The 17,998-nt window shown below is 43.5% G+C and overlaps 1 protein-coding gene across 8 annotated transcripts in view; it reads right to left on the bottom strand.

Annotated features, from left to right (window-relative positions):
• The window catches only part of ESYT2 (extended synaptotagmin 2), a 74,898-nt gene that overhangs the window by 37,405 nt on the left and 19,495 nt on the right, over positions 1-17,998 (bottom strand). For all 8 annotated transcript variants that reach the window (XM_067041723.1, XM_059074662.2, XM_067041718.1 and 5 more), the window contains exons 2-6: positions 10,011-10,052; positions 9,032-9,166; positions 6,637-6,713; positions 2,428-2,500; positions 2,092-2,181 (exon numbers count right to left, since the gene is read on the bottom strand). In XM_067041723.1, the coding sequence (XP_066897824.1) occupies positions 2,092-2,181; positions 2,428-2,500; positions 6,637-6,713; positions 9,032-9,166; positions 10,011-10,052 (417 nt within the window). The remainder of the gene's footprint in view (positions 1-2,091; positions 2,182-2,427; positions 2,501-6,636; positions 6,714-9,031; positions 9,167-10,010; positions 10,053-17,998) is intronic.

The following is a 17,998-nucleotide window of genomic DNA, read 5'->3' as shown; positions in this document are numbered from 1 at the left end:
TCCCTTTTCTCTGAAGCCTGTGCTTGGCGACTGTAATTCACCAAATAAGGATACAAGTGATCCTCAACCTTTCACAGCCTCATCCTGCTTTTCTGAGTACTAAATTTTCATTTGGAAATTAATATTATAATGTTATTTTTTATTTTTTGGCTGCACGGCTTGTGGGATCCTAGTTCCCTGACCAGGTTCAGTCCCTGGTCAGTCCCCCTACAGTGGAAGCATGAAGTCCAAACCACTGGACCACCAGGGAAGTCCCTACAATGTTATTTTTAAACTAAGTATACCTAAGAAAGAACCAATGAAGAATAGTACATAGTTTTGAGGAAGATTTAAAGATTTGGATTTTGTTACATTCTGAGCTGAAAAAAAAAACCTCTTTCTTTAAATTGTTAAAATTTCCCTGCAAACTAAAAATACTTATCAACTTGCTAAGGATTAGTTTTTTTGTATTCATTAATGAAGGAATTTTTTTAAACATACTGTCTTTTCAACAACTTGTATGTGGGAAAAAAAAAAACCCATGAATTTTGAATCTTTTACGGATTTCTTCATTTCTCAAAATTTTAATAAATAAAAATTTAACACAGATGTTCCTTAATAGCTTTCGAATTTTACCATGTTTTGTGTCATTAAGATACGTTCAAAATAAGCCAATTATTTAAGCAATAAAAAGCAAATGAGAATAATAATTTTAGTGGTAACAAAAAATTATGACACTTACTTCTTATGTTTTTATTCAGAAAAGTACCACTTGTTTGGTATAGATAAACTTGTATTTTAAAACCCAGCAACAATAATTTGTATTAAGTTATTTGAATCAAATTATACAAATGAATATCCCCATTTTACAGTACAGATGATGTTAATGACACCTCCAGAAAGGGCTCATCACAGGTTACAAAAACGGCACACTGTGAAGAGGTATCTGAGAAACAGATCCATTCATTCATCAGACCTTTACTGGACTGTATGGAGACAGATATGGCTGTGGCTTCCAAAGATTAAGAAGTGTGCTACGAGGCACAGGGACAAGGAGGGAACCTGGCTGCCCGTGTCCTGGGAAGGGCAGCATTCTGGGAGAGGAGGGAGGGAGAAGGAGGTAGGTGGAAGGGACGATGGGGGAGCGGGTGGGGGTGGTACTACCACCGCACTGGACAGATGACCGTCTGCAAGTGAGAGCCGGCCCCTGGTGGGTCAGTGTGCCGGGGCAAGACCCCTAGCAGTGAAGTCCACTGAGGACAGAGCCAAGGCAGGAAGCCAAGCAGAGGCTGCAGAAGCCCAGATGAGGAGCCTTGTAGGAATGCAGCCACCCAGGTGAGGATGGACAGTCTCAATGAGGGGAGAGGCCTCGGTGAGAAGAAAGGGTCTCAGTGAGGGAGAGTCTAGGTAGGTGACATGTTTGTTGTCTTACTTTTGTGGCTAATAATGAGTAATAAGTATTGACGACTTATAACCAAAAATGGAATGTGAAATAATAATGTCATGGTTTATCCAAATGTTAAAATATAATTTAGTCAAAATTAATCTTTGTGACTCTTAAAAACACAGCATACTGTGTGCTTCATTCAACACAGCCTGAGAGGCAGGCAATGGTGGTGGTGGCGGGGGGCGGTGGGGGGCTGCAGGGAGACTTAGGGTGAGTATGAGGGTAGCAACTCTGCCGATCAGGGCAGGTCCAGGTGCAGATCCCCAGACTTACTGGTTTTGTGACTTGGACAAATCAAACTCTCAGGTCCTGGTCGGCAAAAGTATTTTGTGTCAGTATTTAACTACCGAGCTATGAGGACAGAATGAGTAAATATATATCATACTCAGTGATAGGCGCTGAATGTTAGTTACAACCTATACTTTCTAAGGTCTGCTTTCAAATTTTCTGCAGCAAACATATTATTTTTATAATGAGGAAAAAAGTTGTCTATCGAGAGATGTGAAGCCCTCTGTTAAGGCACAAAGAGATGAAAGCACGCAGGATTCATGCACCAAAGGGAATAAAGTGAGTTAAGCTCTTTTTCTCCACTCCGCCTATTCTTCGATACGTACACATTCTTGTCAGTGAATGGGAAGAAAAGAATGATATAAACATTGACTTACTGGCTTCCTAAGGAAGAAGATAGACAAAGCTCCCACTAAGGGCATGTCTCCAATCAGTGGTTCCAGGATCACCCGCATTGTACCATGAATCTAAATTCAAATGGGAAACCAAAACGTTAACAGAAAACAGTTCCACAGGCCGTTACAGACTCAAGAAGGAGGATGCAGGATCCTCTCAGTGATTCCTGAGCATCTGACTTCAGGTTTCTCTCAAGCATAACCTATAAACAAAACCTTAACTTCAAAGAAATTCTAAGTTAATAAAAACCTCATGATTTTCTTTCTGAATAGAGCACAGAGAACTTGAGAAGACTATGAAACTTAAAAAAACCTTACCTGTATACTTTGCACACCAGCTCTACAAAAATATCGCTTGATCTCCAAATCAATCTCACAATTTCCTACAAAACTAGCAAAGAAAAAGTTCTGTATTACATTTTCTTAATCACCACAGACCTGCAAGCTATATAATCTGAATACAATGATAGTAAAGCAACCAGGACTAGACTGTAGGCAAAGCTGTAACCTGTAGCCTGGCCGTGCCAGAGTGTTCTAGTGCCTGCGCTGGAGCGGTCACTGACACCAGTCAGTACCACCACACGGGTGGCAAGGCAGGCAGCCTGGCCAGAGGCCTTGGTATAAATGTCACTTCTCAAAGTGCAGCCTCTGGAGCAATCTCTTGATGGAGCGTTGTTTTCATTGGTTTTATAAACAACTATGCTTGTTTAAAACATAAAAATTGCTGAGATTATATTTCACCACAAATGAATGCTGTGCCCAAGCTCCCTGTACTGAGGAAACTAGCAGTGCTCAAGGCCCTCTGTTGTCAAAGGTTAAAGACATTACATCCATCTGAGGTATCAATTTTACTCAACGATTAAGTCTTTGCAATCATTAATGTGAAACAAACATGAATACAGCATGATGCTGAATGTAAGACTTGCACCCATCTTTACTATGAACATGGCACATCCACTACGTTTTGCGTGGGATCCGAATGATTCGACTCCCACCCTTGACTCTTGGAAGAAGGACTTCCCACTCCTGCGTTGGAGCATCAGGAGGCAATTTGATAACCATGAGAGATTGTCTAAGCACATGAGCAAAATAGTGACAAAAGGCATCTGCGATGAAAGTCTTCCAATATTCACAGTCTTGATGTAAAAGTCAATACCTGTAGGTTCTTTTGGTGAAGGGGGGACGTACAGTCAAGCACACATTTTGGCAGAAAGTTGCTGCTAGCCACGAGGGGCAGACATCTGAGTTAATGATAGCAGTGCTTTTCTAGCTATGAGAAGATGCAAGAAATTGGGCTCATAACATCGTCTTCTGAATATATCTATCTGAAGACCTGTTCCGCCAGTTTTCCCAGAGCACAGAGGGCCTCATTCCTGATCTCTGCCCTGAACTCCTTTCAGGGTGTGTGGAAGGTCAGCAACTGCAGTGGCTGGTGGCCTCACCCTTGTAGAGGCAGACGGCGAGCAACAGGTTTTTGCCCACACACAGTAAGACTTGATCATTTATTTCCTCATAGCTCTCAATTACTCCTTCCCCAACTCCACGGCCAGTAACCTAGTTACGGTCCCTATCTGGAACACAGGAAAAAGCAGAATGCAGACTTTTTAGGGACATAAATATCTGAGCTGCATAACTTGAGTATGCTGTCATGTCTGCTGAAACCACAAAAGCCAGGCTGCATCTTCAAAATGGCGTCCGGTAGCAGATTCATTCCAGTGTTTATTTAATGAACGTGTATGAAGTGCTCCCTGGGTGCCGGAACAAGAGAACAAGGTTCCCACGCTCCTGAAGCTCATCCTCAGCCTAGTGGACAGCCCTTCCGGGGTGCAGCTGACCCGAAGACATACGCGGAGCTTCCTCTTTTACTGCACTGATGGCAGCAGCGTTTGCGGTAGTTCCAAATATGTTAAAGACGCAGAGTTTTCCGTATTACATCATCACAACATTCTATGCTCCCTTCTAGAATAAAGGTAATTGGTACTGACTGTTCATTTACTATATTAATACACTTTAGAAGCTCAAAGATGACATGATAAAATAAAATCCTTAGCCAAAACAACAAACCAAACCCTGCGAAGCCACGTGTCAGTCAGCAGCTCAGCAGCGGCCTGCACACAGCTGGGCCGGGGCCTCAGGGAAAGCCGGAATCTTGGCAGTCAATAAGACAGCAAAAAAAAAAAAGGCTCACGAACAGTGAAGACAAGAGCCAGAGAAAACCTCTCTACCATGCAGGCAAGGCACCTGGCAGACTCCTAAGAAATTTTTTTCCCAATTATTTCTTATTGTGGTAAAATATACATAAAATTACCATCGCAACCATTTTTAAGTGCACGGCTCAGTGGCATCAAGCACATTCAGATTACTGTGCAACCATCACCATCACTTCCAGAACTCTGCATCCTGCAAAACTGAAATTCTATACCCATTAAAGAGCGACTTCTGATCCGGCCTCCCCCAGTCCCCTGCAGCCTTCATCCTACTTTCTGTCTCTGTAATTCTGACTCCTCTGGGGGCCTCACATGAGTGGAATCAGACAGGATGTGCCTTTTCGTGACTATCCTATTTCATTTAGCATAATGTCCTCAAGGTTCATCCCTGTTGTAGCAGGATGGACACTACACACTGCAGGATTTCCTTCTTTATAAAGGCTGAATGATACTCTACTGTATGCACATAACACACCTTGCTTACCTATTCAACAGTCAATGAACACCTGGGTTGCTTCCATGTTTTAGCTATTGGGAATATAGCTGCTATGAACACAAGTACACAAACACCTCTTTGAGACCTTGTTTTCAATTCTTTTGGGTATGTAACCAGAAATGGAAGTGCTGGGTCATATAGTAATTGTTTAATTTTTTGAGGAACAACTATTCTGTTTCTATAGCAACTGTACCTTTTACATTCCCGTCATCAGTGCACAGGGGTTCCAATTTCTGCACATCCTCACTGATCTGTTTTCTGATAAGTGCCATCCTGATAGGTGTGAGGCGGCATCCACTGTAGTCTGGGTTTGCTTCTCCCTGATTAATAGTGATGTTGAGCACCCTTTCATGTGCCTGTGTCCACTTGTGTATCTTCTTTGGAGAAATGTCTATTCAAGTCCTTTGCTCATTTCTGAATCAGGTTATTTGTTTTTTTGTTGCTGTTGAGTTGTAGGAGGTCATTATACATTCTGGATCTCAATCCCTTATCAGATATGATTATATGGATTACACTGCTTCTACAGATTGCTTTTAGTGTTGACTTTTATCAATATTAAGTCTTCCAAACCACAAACATGGGATGTATCTCTATGTATTTATGTGTTCTTTAATTTCTTACAGCAATGTTCTGTAGTTTTCATTGTACAAGTCTTCTACCTCCTTGGTTAAGTTAATTTCTAAGTATTTTATTCTTTCTGTTTCTATTGTAAATGAAATTGTTTTCTTAATTTCCTTTTTGGATTGCTCGTTGTTAGTGTATAGAATGCAAATGATATTTTTTTTGCATTGATTTTGTATCCTTCTACTTTGCTAAAAATTCATTTACTAGTTCTAAAAGCTTTTTTTTGGTTGGAATCTTTCAGGTTTTCTACACAGATCATATTACCTGTGTACAAAGATAATTTTACTTCCTCCTTTCCAGCTTGTATGCCATTCACTTCGCTTCCTTCATACCTAATTGCTCTAAAAGAACTTCCAGTACCATGTTGAACAGTAGCGGTAAAAGCGGGCATCCCCCTCTTGTTCCTGATCTCAGAGGAAAAGGTTTCAGTCTTTCACCACTGAGCATGCCGCTTGCTGGGAATATATGCCTTTTATTATGCTGAAGCAGTTTCTGTCTGTTTCTTGTTTAAGTGTTTTTTTTTTTTTTTTTTTTTTTCGGTATGCGGGCCTCTCACTGTTGTGGCCTCTCCCGTTGCGGAGCACAGGCTCCGGACGCACAGGCCCAGCGGCCATGGCTCACGGGCTTAGTTGCTCCGCGGCATGTGGGATCCTCCCGGACCAGGGCACGAACCCGTGTCTCCTGCATCGGCAGGCGGACTCTCAACCACTGCGCCACCAGGGAAGCCCCTGTTTAAGTGTTTTTATCGTGAAAGTGTGTTGAATTTCACCAAATGCTTTTTCTGCATCAACTGAGATAATCATGCAGGGTTTTTTCCCCCTTCATTCTGTTAATGTGGGGTATTACACTGATCACTTTTCTTATGTTGAACCATCCTTGCATCCCAGGAATAAATCCCTCTTGGTCACGGTGTATAATCCTTTTACTATGTTGCTGAATTCAGTTTGCTAGCACTTTCTTGAGGATTGTGGCACCAATGTTCACAAGGGATATGGGCCTGTCATTTTATTTTCTTGTAGTGCCTTTACTTTCTTTTATTTAACATGTTTTATGAAAGTGAATAAATTTAGGTCTTCAACAAGAAGTTAGTCCAATTCCATCAAACAGCAGGTAAAGAAATGTGCTCATTATATCCTCCACCTTATGGGTACAGCTAAGTGACATCACGCATCATTAACTATGACATAAATACAAACTTACCTAATCTGAAGGTCCAAAATAATTTGCCTTTTGTCCACATTTTCAGTATACACCTTAACACCATTGATCCTGAGGGGCTGAAACAAGAACTGGCTTACTGAAAACGTAAGAAGGGTGAAAGAAAACCAAGCCCTGTGACACGGCAGAGCTGAGACAAGGAGCTTCAGCACCAGGCCACAGGAGTGAAAACTCTGCTTCACAAGGTACTAGCTGTTTCACCTCCAGCAAGTTGTTAAAGCTCCGTCCCTCAGTGTTCTCATCTGTAAAACATGGTCAGGAGGGCAGCTCCACATGGGCGACAGTGAGGCTACAGGACACAGGACCATGAGGGTCGAGGAGCACGGCCTGGCACAGCAGGTGCTCAGGGGCCACAGACACAGCTCCACTATGACCCGGCTTCGCTCCTTCCCAGGACCCTTAGGCCCTTGTCTCTTCCAGATGACTTTGACCCTTTCCCTCTACTCCATCCTTACTAATTGTTTAAAATATAACTTCCTTTCATTTCCTTCTTTATGTCATAATTTTCCTTTTCTTAAGATTTTAATAAAAATGGGACTTTTGAGTGAATCAAAATACTAGCTATATTTTCAACACCTAATACATGCTGCAAGGTCACAATCAAATGACTCTGTAAAAAGAAAAGGCAGACCTACAATAAATGCTATATTTCAACATCATTTCAAAACCTTTTTCCCATTAAGTGATTTGAGACCCCTCCTAAGAAAGCTTTCAACATGACATTTGAGCATGAAAAACTCAAGCTGAAGAACTACCGGACCTCTGGAGTCTTACTGCTCACTCTGACAGTGTGGGTGTCCTGAAACCTTATTCCTCAACCAGCCGCAGGAGAAACTCTACGTCTACACTTCCTACCGTCCCAGGTCCCGGGCTTTTCTGCTCGGGCTCTCCTGCCCCTCTCTTCTGTCCCTTCAATCAAACAGCCCAGGTCCTGTGTGCCCAAAAGAGGTCCATGCAGCCACGGCGACGCCAAGCTCCCCTACTGAACCCGCACTACTGCATTCCTGCCGTCTCCTCCGACGATGATCTTACGTAGCATCAAACTGAAGCACATGTGAAACACGAACGTAATTCTTCCTGAGACAAACCCAGCTGCAGCGAGAATTCCAGATCTGCACAAGCATGAGCTTACCTGACTCTGGGAGACACAAACGCCAGCCAGAGGGAGACAGTGACTGTAGGGCCGGAGAAGGGGCAGGCAGGGGAAGGATGCGCCTCAGAGACCGTACACGGCTGTCGAGGCCTAAGCTAGTCACCACCCACCCTTCACAGTCACGTGCATTCTAGCTTGTAGCTGTGTCTTCCCACCTGTCGTGATCGTTTGAGGTGACTGAGGTAATGTGAAAATTAAAGGTAGTGTCCCATGGTGGTCCTGTGCCGGCCCAGTGTGCCCAAACAAAAGGATGCCCACACCCCGACTTGCAGCGTGTTGCAGACCTCGCGGCCAAGCAGGCAAACGGCCTGCACATCACAGCTCGGCAGGACACACACACCTGAGGCACCGCGGCAGAGAAGGAGCATTCTCTGCCCACAGAAAATGGGCCTTGATGGGGAAAGGTGACTGACAGCCTGGGGGGTGTGGGATGGCAATGAGTCTGGGGGCGGTGACATGGATGGGGGTCAGATGGTCCTCAGCCACACTCAGTAGCACCCCAACAGGCTGAAGCACAGACATCGGGACGCCGTGCGTGGTGAGAGTGGGTTGTTGGGCTCTGTCCTGGTGTGTGAGCTTAAAAGTACTACTGAACTCCCAGTTTTTATTAGGCAAAAAAACAATGTTACCTTGAAACTAATGCTATGTTATGTGTCAATTACACCTCAACAGAAAAAATATTACCTTCAACTGTTGCTAATTATTGTAAACACTGACTTAAAAAAATAAAAAAGGAAACTTGCCCTTAAGGGTGGTCTTGTGTTGGAATTAGTGACTTTCTTTTGTATATAATGTGATGCCAACAACAAAGCCTACCTTTCCCTTCCCCCGTGTCACTACCGCCACACCGCAAGCCCAGCACTGGAGCCTGAGCTGCTGTTATAAACGCTGTGGTGGAGCAGGCGCCTCCAGCTCGGGTCGGTCTCATCATCCTTAGTGAGTTTACACAGCAGGACAGATGGTAGAAAGCTGTACAAAGGTAATTCTAACAGGAGAACGTGGGGCAGAGGGGACCTCCGACGGACCTGGACTGGCTGAGAGACCACAGTGGACGAACGAGGCGAGGCCCCAGCAGAGGAGGAGAGGGCCCCGTGGGAGGCAGACCTAGGGAGGACCGCACACACTGCCAGCCCTCCGCAAAGCAGCTTTCTCTAGAGACAGTCTCAGGGAGTTTACCATTCTTTTCAGTTGTGCACAGGTGAGAACACTTAGGAAGAAACAAACCTGCTGCCCCACGTCAACCCTCGTGAAGCTGAAGGTGCTGAGGTGGGTGTGTGCTCCCCGCACGGCCGGCTCTATGGTTTCTCGAAATAACTTCTCTATAAATTGGCAAATAAAAGGCCACATGTGTTTTACAGTCTGAAAAGGAGAAAGAGCTCAGGTTAAACAAGATGGTATAGTACTAAAGTCATCATGGAAAATTATGCTCCTATAGTTTACCAGAATTTTTGAAAAGCAAAGGGGGAAGCATCCTTTTTGCTATACACCTAAAATTTAAAAATGTATTACAACAGTAAACTATTGATTAACCAACCAATATGCTGCAGGAATTAGTTATTCTAGTTAAATATGCTGTTTAATCATATCAGCACATTTAATCATTGCTAAAAAGTCAGAAAATCCTGTGATTTCAACTCACTGCTAAAAAACTTTCTAAAACTGTATCATTCTCAACATTAATGAGTTTTCTTTAACAACGGACTAACTTCTAGTGATTACTTTTTGGGTAATCATTATTCACATTAGTTTTTACTATATAACTCTAAGGATATATAAAACATAGAGATAAAAGAAATCTACTTCAAAGTATAATGATCTCAAAACATAACCTTTAAAAAAAAGATTATTATCTACCACTAGATTTCTTGGAAGTTATTTCCCTCTTCACAATAATGTTCCAAAATTTTCGCTTATGACTATCATAAAAGAGATCTGAGCAGTAGCTGATCAGGAAAGAAGACACAGGACCAAACATCCAACTATGAATATATCATTAACTTTCTCATGTCAAATAAACAGTCTGCACTGTTTAGAAAAGGACAAGGAATGTCTCAGTTATGACTGAGTTCTTTGAGAGCAGAAGCCAACCCGCTAAGTCCAAATGCGTACACATACTGTCAGCGTCCAAATCCCCAAATACGGAAATATGGCATGTCATCCTCTCATTCCTACTGATATCTGGTGTTCAGTATTCTTCTCTTACCTTATTTAGCCATTCTGCTCTTTCAGTGTCTGGAAAATGAACCTAAGAGAAAAACACACACACGACTTACAATCTCCTGACAACTCTTAAGTAAAACGCCACGCAGGCCATTTAGTATTCTTCCTGTATATCTACTGTTTGTATAATGCTGTTCAAGCCCACCGCTGGGAAGCCCAACACAGAATCGCGCGGCCCTGGCTCTCCACGCTCTAAGGACACTCCGAAGCCCTTGCCCACCTCGCCGCTGGGCCGAGGGGCTCCCGGAGCGCACAGTCTCAAGCTCCTCCTTCGCCACCAGCACGGCCGCTGCCTGCAGCACCTAGGCTCAGAGCCTCAGAAGCCCACCTTTCCCTCCCCTTCTGGCCCAAAGGAGCCGGCACAAATCTTCCATGTTCAGCTCCTCTCCACACCATCTCCCACATGAGGATGAGAATTCTAATGGTTTTCCTATGATGGGGCCTGTATACTGGAGAAAATAAGCACAGAGGTAGGAAAAAACCTACTTGGTGTTAAAACAACCCCTGCAGAAAAAAGCTAAAGCTGTTTTGGGCAGGGAGTTCTCCTCTGAGAAATGCTCCATACTCCCCCACCCCTCTAAGAAAGAACACGCTGGCCACACTAATCCTGAAAACTGCAGTTCTGGCACAGCTGCACGATGCATCTCAGGCAGGTTTGTACCCGCGACTGGGACGTGGTCTGGAACTGCCACACCTACCTTCCTAAGTAACACAGATACTGTAGCCAGTAAAAGACAAGCCCCACCCCATCCTCTGGCTGAGAGGAGCTGGTCAGGGAATATTACTGTGGGGTGGGGTGTCCCCAAGATGCCTCTTTGAGGACCAACTCCACTCTCAGGCTTGGCCTCTAAGCGCAAACCACGGAATGGTGCCGGAAGCAGCCAGGTCCAGGTTGGAGAGGCCACCGTCATCATGTCTGTTGTGGTCACACAGCTTCACGGAGAGGCCACAGCAGGTTCCAGCTGCCCCACGTCCACATGCCCGAGCAGAACTACTCCTTTACGCTGCAGGATTTTTAATTTGCTTGAACCCGAGGGTGGGCTAGCATGACAAATAAGTTTTTCTAAATTAAGTCAGTTTGAATCCATCCTGGAACAAAACCAAATGGATAGCAGCCTTCCAGAATGAAGAAAAGGCTCAAGAGTTGAGAAAGATGACGCTCAAGAAGCAAAGACTCAGGAAAGGACTGCTGGCGAAGCTTGTTCAGATCTGGAGGCTGTCACTGCAGAGGTTCGACCGCAAGGGAACTGGACTGCACTCTCCCCCCAAAAGGCAGGAGGCATTTGGGCCTGGGGGTGGGCAGAGCTGGAGGGCTTACCAGACTAGCTGGGCTAGGCCACAAGAGGATCAGACCGTGGCATGAGGTGGCTGATGAGGGCGAGCTCTGTTCAAGGCCTTTCAGCTGAAAGGTTCAGAGGAGCAGACACCAAGGGACGGCCGATGCAGAGGGAAGGCCGACGGACAGATTGTAAATCTCCCCTGAACTAGGTTTCTGGAAGATCAGTGAGGGCGGCATGCCTAAGCTACAAACTATGCTGTGTAAAATAATACAAGTAACTACCACTTACTGCGTACAAACTGCTATCTACGCAGCAGGTTCTGTGCTAAGCTGGTCACGCACGTAGTATCTGAGTTAATTCTCACTACACACCTGAACTACACTACCACAAACGTACAGGGTGGCTGCTAGTGACAGACAGGGACAAACCCCGGACCGGTCTGCTCAAGCTCTTGGCCACTCTGCTGCTAAGCGGTGTGGAAAGTACGCGGAGCTCACCGAGCCCTCAGGAGGACACACTCCGATCACAGTAGAGCCCGAAACTCCGATTCCATGCCTTAAATGTACGAGGTCCTGAGAGCCAGCCAGAAGTAGAAGATTTTGTGTTTAATAGTGATTCGTCTATATTCCAGAGGTTACACAAATCCTCAAACAGCTAATGGCAAAGTTCAGCAAACACAATAGCAGTTGACAATAAAACACTGTTACCAGACCCAGTGTTCCACCCAAGACTAAGAAGAGAGCGATTTAAGACTGGTTTCACTCAACGTTCAAACTCCTTCCTAGGAAAGAGCTAGTATCCATCAACACGAATTAGTAAGTAGTAATGACAAAATTCCATGTGCATCCAACCACCCAACCACCAATTGCTGACACAGAAATTGCATTTCTGAGAATGTCTTCTAGAAAGATGATGCGTGCAACAGCACTGCCCGTGGCAGGAGCGGCCAGGATCGCGGGGTGGAACAGACGCTGCACTCACACTTGAAGTGCTGCGCAGCTACAGGAGTGGGAAGGGGCTCCACAGCAGCGATTTCCAGAATTGTTTGAATACTTGCTGTGGAATAACTCCCAGGATTTATTTTTAAGTGAAAGTACAAATAGAGAAAAGCAGGTACAACTGGCTACCATTCATCTCGGGGTGGGGGGGGGGGTACACTAAAAAATTTTTAATAAAAAATGAACAAAAACTTAAAACACTGTTGCCCGGGGAAGAACGGGACAGGGTAGAAGAAACGAGCACACGAGAAGAGCCCTAGGTGGAATCAAGCCCCCCAACCCTGCCCAGCGCCCAGTGCAGCCCCACTGGAGGGGACCCCACTCTGCTCCTGTTTGGGAATATGCCCAGCCATCCTCGCAGCCACCACCACAACCATGCAGACAGGCCTCGAGTTACACAACCATGGGCAGGGGCAGACCCTCACCTCCTGCCTCCAAGTCCAACTCTTAAAATCCTTGGCACACTTAAGTGGTTCCTTTCTAATCTTCCCAGCATCAGAGAATTCCTATTGATACCAAATAAGTGATTTAATTTACCAGCTGGGCCCACGTTAGTCCCTCTCTCTCCCAGTCGGTACGTCGTACCAAATTCATGTGTGCAAATACCATCAAAGGAACTTCTACTTTCAATTAAAGCATTACAAGAAACTAATATGTTTGGTAATAGAAAACATTGCCAGACTTTCCAATTAATGAAAATTTATTAATAGAGGCCATATATTCTTTTTTTTTTTTTTTTTTGCGGTACACGGGCCTCTCACTGTTGTGGCCTCTCCCGTTGCGGAGCACAGGCTCCGGACGCGCAGGCTCAGCGGCCATGGCTCACGGGCCCAGCCGCTCCGCGGCATGTGGGATCTTCCCGGACTGGGGCACAAACCCGTGTGCCCTGCATCAGCAGGCGGACTCTCAACCACTGCACCACCAGGGAAGCCCGAGGCCATATATTCTTAAAAATACTGTTATGTTTGTATGTGTGCATATACTTTTAAATAAGTTATACAAGTTTATAAATGTACAGAAAAAGTTTGCAATACAAGGAGGGGACTTCCCTGGTGGTGCACTGGTTAAGAATCCTCCTGCCAATGCAGGGGACACAGGTTTGAGCCCTGGTCTGGGAAGATCCCACAAGCCACGGAGCAACTAAGCCTGTGGGACACAACTACTGAGCCTGTGCTCTAGAGCCTGCGAGCCACAACTACTGAGCCCGCACGCCTAGAGCCCGTGCTCTACAACAAGAGAAGCCACCGCAATGAGAAGCCCGAGCACCGCAACGAAGAGCAGCCCCCGCTCTCCGCAGCTAGAGAAAGCCTGCATGCAGCAACGAAGACCCAGTGCAGCCAAAAAATAATTAATTAATTTTAAAAAAATACAAGGAGGGGAATGAGGCTTTTATATTTTCCTCTATTTCTATATGTTTGAATTACTTGTAAGAAACATAAACTACTTTTCTAGTTATTATTGTAATTTACGATTAAAACTAAGAATTTTCTAACACAGAAGTATTACTTTATAAAATAAATGACTAAAATTATGTGACAATTTTCACAAACTACATTTTAATTGTATTAGCAAAAATGATACTTAGAAACAAGACACTCTTATAACAAGTAATCTACTCCAAATCTGACTTGAAAATTTTTTTTCCTGAATCATCAAGTTTTAAAGGTAAAGTACAACTATGTTGAAACAAACACTTTAAACCAAAAACAATAATGACTCCTGTAAAAAATATTCCAAAATGAAATACTCGCCTTCCCTAACAGTATTTGATTTCTCTAAGTTCACCGGTATTTCTCAAGTTAGGTCTGCCAGTACACCAGCAATTCCTATTCATCCTGTCACACCTAAGGCAAGACACACACCAGTCCCACGAGTCACCTACATGTAATAATAGAGCTTCTCTACTCACCATCATGCACCAGGACAGAAATACAATTCGCCTGGTGTGAATTCTGATTCTGTTACTGCATTTTCGTCACTGTGCTTTAATCTACCGCAAACGTATAGAGTGGTTTTTTTTTGAAAAACAGGCTGAAGAAGCCATTTTTCGAGCAGTTAGTTGGGTCTGGCTCTGTGCCTAAAGCCAGGGACATGACACGGAATTGGACGTGGTCCTGTCCTTGAGAGGCTCATGCTGGCGGGTGGATGGTCATGGAGAGGTATGACCACCAGCCTAGGAAGAAAGAACAGTGAGGGCTGGGGAGGGTCTGATGCTGCCTCCAAGAATCCACGAGAGACTCAGGAAGACAGTACGTGAGATGGGTTTGAAAGGGTTAGCTGGGGTTTGCCATGCAAAGAGAATACGCTAAGCAGAAATAATGGTGCATGCAAGTTACTATGGCTGGATTAAGAGAAGGGAGGAATGGTAGATGCTGAAGCTGAAAAATCAGGTCAAAGCCAGCCTGAAGTGCCTTCTGTGCCACGCAAAGGAGTGTGGATTTTGTTCTACTGGCAATGGGTCAACGCTGGAGTTTTCAGGAGGGAAATTATGTAAGATTAATATTTGAGGAAATGTATTCTGGAACTACCAGAGGAGACGGCAGAGAAACCATCTGCACAAGAAGGCTTCTAGTACAAGTGAACTGGCTCACATCACTGAAGTTTATGTGAGATGAATTCTGAAAGTCAAGGCATCTCTTAGTGGAGAATCCCAGGACATTCAATAATTCTGAGGTTTTTAATTTGTAAGGGATAGTTTCAAAGTGCCAAAGAAAAAGAAAATATCGAAATTGAAGACAGTAAATCTGTTACCAAATTTTAATTCTGTTCACTAAGTCGAAAATCTGCTTCTCACTAATACATATTCATAAACATTTGTTTATGTTCCATAAAACAGAATTTAAAGTAGCAAAAACATCGCAGAGAAAGGTAGAGAGGTACAGGGAAAATACAAAATGTGTTCCTAAGGCATGCAGGAATGATGAACACATGTCCTTCGGTTTCAAATCTAATTTTTTAGCTGAAAAACAAAACCTAAAAAACAAAACAACATCAAAAAAACCCACTCAAATCTCCTCTACAAGTCTAATTATGAAACAAGTTTTCATATTTATTATTCATAGTATCTTTACAAACTAGAAATAACCATTGTATGAGTACTGAAATTTTGATTATTTTTAAGAGTTGACACTACCCAAGAAATCTTTTTAAATCTTTTCTTTAAAAAGAACAAAGGCATATTTTGGATTCTAATATGATTATTGATATTATCAAAGTTGTTTAGAAAAAATAAACCAAATACAAAAGGCAGAGCACTGGCTGTGTGCCAGAATCCTACCTACAGACAATGTCTTGTTTGATCCTCAGAACCACCTTGTCCACAGTTAACGCCCCACCTAACAGATGAGGAAACAGGCTCACCCAAAGGATAATTTGTTAAAATCACAGGGGAATAAGTGAGCTAGAGGAAAGAGGCCCAGACCCACAGGGCTCTAAAGTCCTCCCTAAAGTATAAAAGATGGAACAAATTTATACATAGCTAAAATTTTCTACTTAAATCATATTTCACCCACTTCTGAACACGGGATAATGTTTAGAACTGAAGCTAAACAGAGGAACTGTCTTCTTTAAACAGAATTCCCCTTGAAGACCCTGCTAATAGCTGGCCCTTGTGCAAACGTCCCCGCTCAGTCTAAGGCAACTACACGAAGTGCGGGTGCAGGGAGTCCTGCTGAAATCCCACCTCCTCTAGTGGCGGTGGGACACGCAGTGTAAATTAACCCATCCCTTTATTTTAGAAATCTAAAATAAGGTAGTCAATGTCTGGGAAATACAGGTGAAGATAACATATCTATTTCACCTGACGCATTACTGATTTAATGTCTAAGTAAAATACAAAAGATAATGGATAAAATGATCATTTTAGAAACCAAATGTCATTAAACTTCAAATAGTAAACTGCCCAATCAAGTTCACTTGTTCATATTCTTCCTTACTCCAAGAAGGATTTGAGCTTTGCTCATTTCTACATTCTTTTAGGCAGTGTCTCAAAAAAAACCAAAAACTAAAAGGCCAACATCAAAAATCCCAGTGGCAGAATTCACTTCATCTGGGACAGCTGCTCAGAGTGTGCCCTGGAGCCCAGAAGAGGTCCCCGCTGGGCAGCCGGCCCTCCAGGCGCTACCTCACCGGTCACCCAGCACACCAGAGTGACACCCGCTCTTGTCGATCCCCAAACACCAATCTTCCTGCACTATGCGAAGAGTTCTACCTAAGTCCACAAGCTGAAAAGATCTAAGCAGGAGTTTTGTTTTCCTGTCTAAAATTAACACATCTCAAAAATAAGAATAGATGAGGCATGGCCGAGGAAGAATGGGCCAATTGAACCCCATCAACCCACACAACTATGAGAAATAAAAACTGTGTTTTTTAAGACACTAAAAAAAAAAAAAAAAAAAAAAAAAGAATAGATGAGACAAGACTAGGACAGTCGAACCACAGGTTCTATGAAACCATGAGAAGCCTGTACTTAATCCTCTCACAACAGAAACTTTTTTCAGGAAGTCTTTAAGCAATCAACACTACCTTCATCTGTAAGTACACTGCAGTTTACTTAAACAGACCTGACTGCATTCAAAGAGTTCACAGGCTGGGGAGAGACTAACTAGAAAGCTTCAAATGTTTAATGTTCCTTTGTCTGCATATGGATTAGTCTTAAAATCAATGCAAATGGGAAAGGAAAGACGCACAGACAGTTAAAATTGCCCTTAGAAAAATTCAAAGCAAGTCCAAGGTTCCAACATATAGGACTCCCTGGAGAACCCAGGATTTGGGAGCTGCTGTCAACGATGGGAGAGTCGTTCTCACTCTCTTGACCTTGGGTAAACCGGCCATCTACAGCTCTCTATGCCAGTGCTTTCCAATCATGACGGACACAGAAAACCATGTGTATACAGTCTGCTGAGGTAAACTAGGGGGACCTGGAAGCATCTGTATGGGGCTTAGAGGAAAGCCTCTTACAATTTCTTCATGCTATGTAATTATGATGGGAAAAAATCATTAGAAACACTAATAAATACTGACATTGGACAAGACTTCCAAGTTGCAATGTTAAGCCACCAGCATCTTGCAGCATCCATGCTACCTCTTTGTGGCCCCGCAGGGGGGAGCTCTGGGCATTCCTCAAGACTGGCTGGTGAGCATGTCAGGAGAAAATGACTCAAATGTAAACTGGCACCAACATAAATTTGTGCCCTCCGACTGTTTTACATTAAAATTGCTTTACCCATTAAATCATCTCCGTCTTTCCTCACAACCCCAATTCCAATCTGCCACCTCCCACCTTCTCCAGAGACTCAGTATGCATGGAAATTGGAAAAATAGGATCAAGAAGTCTTGATAGGATATGTTTTCTAAAATACTGGGATGCTTCCTCCTAATACTACTCTATAAAGACGAAAGTATTCAAAGCTAAAAAGGTGAGAGAGGAACGTTTCTCTTAGAACCTCTATCAAATGGTTAACAGTATGGCCAAATTACTCCATTGGATGGTAAAAAGAAATTGCACAAAATAACTGGATTTATCTATTTCTAGTGTACATAAAAAGTAGGCAATGAATTAATTCACACAGCAAATACAGCAATTTATATTTTTCAACATCCACAGCATTACAATTTTCCCAGTGTTTGTTACCAGCTTTATGTAGACTTTGATTACTGTGTAACAGGGTGATTTGATACACCAAGAAGAACAC

Source organism: Kogia breviceps, chromosome 9 (assembly GCF_026419965.1).
Source record: "Kogia breviceps isolate mKogBre1 chromosome 9, mKogBre1 haplotype 1, whole genome shotgun sequence".
Lineage (NCBI taxonomy): Eukaryota > Metazoa > Chordata > Mammalia > Artiodactyla > Physeteridae > Kogia > Kogia breviceps.
The sequence above is the reverse complement of the archived record's forward strand: the minus strand, read 5'-3'. Positions and strand labels throughout refer to the sequence as shown.